At 39.8% G+C, this 4,750-nt stretch overlaps 2 protein-coding genes across 8 annotated transcripts in view; both read right to left on the minus strand.

Annotated features, from left to right (window-relative positions):
- LOC109471272 overlaps nucleotides 1–4,750 on the minus strand; it is a 19,688-nt gene that overhangs the window by 14,579 nt on the left and 359 nt on the right. The window contains exon 2 of the mRNA XM_019770556.1: nucleotides 272–437. Coding sequence (XP_019626115.1) covers nucleotides 272–433 — 162 coding nt within the window. The 5' untranslated portion in view covers nucleotides 434–437. The remainder of the gene's footprint in view (nucleotides 1–271; nucleotides 438–4,750) is intronic.
- LOC109471285 overlaps nucleotides 3,543–4,750 on the minus strand; it is an 18,454-nt gene continuing 17,246 nt past the window's right edge. For 5 of the 7 annotated variants that reach the window (XM_019770573.1, XM_019770572.1, XM_019770576.1 and 2 more), the window contains one exon: nucleotides 3,543–3,733. The gene's annotated coding sequence lies outside the window, so the exon portion shown is untranslated. Of the gene's footprint in view, nucleotides 3,747–4,750 lie in introns of all 7 variants that reach the window. The other 2 variants (XM_019770570.1, XM_019770569.1) reach the window with 1 other exon arrangement.

The raw sequence follows: 4,750 nt of genomic DNA on the forward strand, positions 1-4,750 counted from the left end.
GCCTGTACTCACAAATATACCGCTCCAGATACAAACACATGCTATATACGGCCTGTACTCACAAATATACCGCTCCAGATACAAACACATGCATGCTATATACGGCCTGTACTCACAAATGTGCCACTCCAGATACAATATATGTTACATGTAGATACGACAGCTAGTCACAAATACGCCACTCCAAATACAAACACGTGCTATATATGGCTTGTACTCACAAATATACCGCTCCAGATACAAACACATGTTATATACGACTTGTACTCACAAATATGCCGCTCCAGATGGGCCCGGCGATGTAGGTGAGGAAGGTGGGCCGGTCCTTGGACGCCATGGTGGCGACGGCGGCGGTACCGAGGATGATGCTGAGCGTCCCCAGGACCACCAGCGTCCAGCCCAGCCTGTGGATAGCCTTAGCGTGGTACGCCATGGTTCTGGGAGGGAGGCAACAGGCTGTCACTATTACAGGTTTGTTATGAACCTTACCATGACCTTAGAACTTTGTTTTCAGTATGAAAATATTGTTGGCAACAATTCTGTATCATTGGAATAAGATAATAACTTTTTATGTTGCCATGGCAACGGGTTTCTGACAGGCATTTTTTGCTAAATTTAGTAATTTTAGTTTCAACAATAGAATTTTATGGGTTTTACGTCAAGTTACACATGGTTTCTAATATTTATAACATCCCAGATATTATTATGTAATTTTTATAATTAGAAATGCATAATTTATGCTAATTTGATGACGTCATTGGCCAAAATCCAAGATGGCGGACCATATTATTAGAACATGTATATACAGGTTATTTGTCCTTAAAGTTTCATCAAAACTTTCATTTCTTTTTACAAAAAAGGTTTATATGGACGTCTTTACTCTGTTTACAATGTATTTTAGGCTTTATCCCGAAAAAAAAACTATGTTTGAAAATTCAAAATTCAACACCACTTAAAATTAAATATCAGGTTTGCGATGTGTAAATGAATAGTTGGTAATCAATATTCCACCTTAACATCTAAATTTTCCTTTTGCTTTGAGCCAAAAAATTACCTACATCTTTAGCAGTTTTCCCATTGGAATCCATACAAGCCCCAGTATACAATATCAACCCCCTCCCCCTCCTACTAATGTTGTCGGTTCTATGACGACAACAACGCCCCCCCCCCCCCCCACACACACACACATACACAAACATACACACACACAATGCAGGCCTCCAAGCAGGCCTTCGTAGTTAGTTTGGATTCAGTATGGCGGACAACATAAACTCGCCCGTTCTTACCTGTTTATTCAGTCAGTCCTTGAGCGGTGACCTGGCACTACTACCGTCGGGACGGGTCGCTTGGTGTGCCGAGGAGGCCCTTGTGTGTTGGAGGGTCCTGGCGGGGGTGTTACGGGTTCGGTCTCCTGTGCGTTGGAACTCCAGAGGGTGTAAAAGGAGCACACCTTTCCGTGCTCGGTCGTACCAAGGAGCTTTTATCACAGCTCCTTGGTCGTACCTGGCATCTAACTGCGCAGGTGAAATTACAGGATAGGGAAGATGACATCATCATGTTTGTACAACAATAATATTGGAAACCGCTAGGTGGCGGTTTAGTACTTCACGTCCTGCGAAGACGGGTGGAACGAGACGAAGTGTTGATTGGATTTTGCTTTTATACGACGTCTTTATTGGTTTTGCAACCACAAACATACATATGCAAGGTAAGACAAAAGTCTCCCTGAAGCGGGTAGTTTGTTACAATCAACACATAATACAATACAATCAATGAACAATAAACAGTAGTGAAATACAGCTTAAAGATAACAAAACTGGACGCAGATACAGCATGGGGTAGCTTATGAAACAGACTCGTTATACAGTTTTATTGCACAGTGAACAAATGACCTTTTCAGTCGCTCAGTCCTGGCTTTTGGCACAGTGAAGGCACTGTCATTCCGCAAGCGTCTACCTGTAGCTGTGGACCGTAGGGGGGCACTAGGTCCTGTAGTGGGTGCTCAGGCTTTATCATAGCTGTGAACAGCTTCAAAGCGGCCACTTCCCTCCTTTCTTTCATAGAAGGGAGCTTTGGGACTGTTCGCTTTCCCCCGAGGGAGATGATGCGCACAGCGCATTTTTGACTCGTTCCATATTAGTGTACAGCTCGTCACTACAGCCAACAAGCAAAACATGACCATACTATAGTATAGGGCGAATCAGCGACAGATACACTTGCACCAAGTCGGCGACACTCATTCCATGTTTTGTCAGTAACCGCAGATAATGCAGCCTGCTGGAGGCCTTGGAAACTGCTGACTTTACATGTGCTTGCCAGGATAAAGTACTGTCAAAAGTAAACCCGAGGCCCTTTGCAGTTGTTGTAACAGGAAAAAGTTCGCCTCCAAGAGACAAGGGTGGGAGTACAGGAATGTTACTACTGAAGCAGATCTGCAACTGCTGACTCTTTTTTTACCGTTCAGTATCATGTCATTTTTACCAGCCCACGTATCGAGTTGCAACGCTTCTGCTGACATAGTGCTGTCTGTGCCACATGACCGACAGGGGATTGACCTGGACAGGCCAACGTCATCAGCATACCCCACATCTAGGGTGTCATTATAGACTGTGGAGCGGGAGCTCATGTACAGGAGGAATAAGTAGGGCGACAACACCCCTCCCTGCGGTACCCCCGACGTGAGCAACTGCCAACTGCTGACCTTGCCGTTCACGAAGACTTCACGAGTTACAGCTGCGAACGTACAAACATAACTACTAATGGTTACTATACTGTCAGAGCAACTGATTTCCACCAGACCATTCTAAAACTTTATGCGTACTACTCTTCGGAGACAGTACTAACGATTAACACAAACGGGACTTTACAAATCAGGACTTTATTTGCATAGTCAAGAAGAAATCTCTAAAAAACCTCATGCTTAAAGGTGAATACCACTTGGCGAAGGTAAGAGGTCTTGAAAGTGTTTTACCTTGACATAATAAAACATACAATGTGTCTTGCATAGGAAAACGTTTCTCATACAAATCAATATAAACGCAGACAATTTTGGTCATTACAACTTTAAACTTTCTGTACGTACAGCGTTGTCAAATGGAACAAAATAAACACGCAGGGCTTTTACAGACTTCAAGCCCATTTATACACTGTCAGCTAAAACATCGATATTATGCTGTTCTTTAATAATACGTCTGATTAAAAAGATAATATCATGTTTGTTAAAGGAGCACTATGTAATATTTTTGCCCCAAATTTTTTTTTAATATTTGTGTAATTATTATCTATTTCCATTGTTTTGCAGTCATCAAATATTCCAGACATTATGATTGACAGGCGTCCGGTACTACCACTAATTAAACAAACTTGCTCAAGCTTTTAAACACATATAAGGGGTCATATTTTTCAGGAGTTCATCAGAATTTTACTAAATTCATACGATCCTTACTAGGAAACATACGAAGTTTACGGAATACATACGATCCATTACGCGGAATACATACGGTCCATACTAATTTGGTGACTTGCTCTTGCACCACGATCAGGTGACATCGGCAGCAAATTCAAGATGGCGGACTATTATAGCAAAGTTTTCCCTACAATATCTTGGTTTCAAAGAATTTTAAGGGTTATCTTAAGTATAAGTATCTTAACGTACCTTTCAGATACTCATTTACACAGAATACAATTCACAAAACAATCGGAAAGAAATCTGTCATATTACATGTACATACATGTATAATCATGACTTGTTTATTTTTTTGTTTATTGTCCTTTCGCACATAAAAAAAAAGTAATGGTATAAAAGAAATTATGTACAATCAAATACATGCAGGAGAGCCCAAGAAACCAGGAGGTTTATCTAGTGGGCTCTCCCAAATCCTGTTGATGATCTCATATTTACAACATTATTTACGTTAACAATTTACATGCATGTCTTAAGGGACAAACAAGAGAAAATTAACTCAAACAAGATAATATAAAGTTAACACGGCAAACTAAATATCTAAACAATAAAGTAAGACAATCAAAAACATATCGTATTCAACAAAAAATACATTTCCGTTAGTCAAATCATAAGTTAATATGGTAAGAACAACATAAGAAACCAATATTAACGCAAGGAAAATATCGTAGCATAAGAAAACAAGGAAAACAAAAGCAAATCAGGAAGTGGTAGATGGCTTCTCTATTAGGTCAGTTTTTAAATGTCGTTTGAAAGTTGGAAGGGATTGGCAATTCTGCTGTGAGTGACTTAAACTGTTCCAAATTAAGGGGCCTCTAAACATTATCGTAAACTGTTTCATATTTGATTTTGTTAGAATTGGCCTTAAATCATTTTGCTTTCTGGTACTGTAACTGTGGATATCTGAGTTGTATTGAAATATGTCCTTGAATTGAACTGGTAATTGTGAACTTTTGTGTAAGACTTTGTGGACGAAAATTGCTGTTTGGAGTTTATTTATGTCGTACACTGTTAAAATTTTCAAGTTGTAAAATAGAGCCGCAGAGTTAGCAAAAAATGGGACATTAGATGCAATCCTAACGAAGCGCTTCTGCAGCTGATGCAGCGGTCGGATTGAAGTAGTGTATGTACTAGCCCAGACTATATTACAATATGTTAAGTAGGGATAAATCAAAGTATAGTACAGAGTGATAAATATTTTACGTGATAGGCAACTTGCAACTTTTCTTATTATACCAATGTTCTTATAGATTTGTTTACAAATACGGTCAATATGAAACTTCCATG

This window comes from Branchiostoma belcheri, unplaced genomic scaffold, assembly GCF_001625305.1.
Source record: "Branchiostoma belcheri isolate BF01 breed outbred unplaced genomic scaffold, Haploidv18h27 scaffold245, whole genome shotgun sequence".
NCBI lineage: Eukaryota > Metazoa > Chordata > Leptocardii > Amphioxiformes > Branchiostomatidae > Branchiostoma > Branchiostoma belcheri.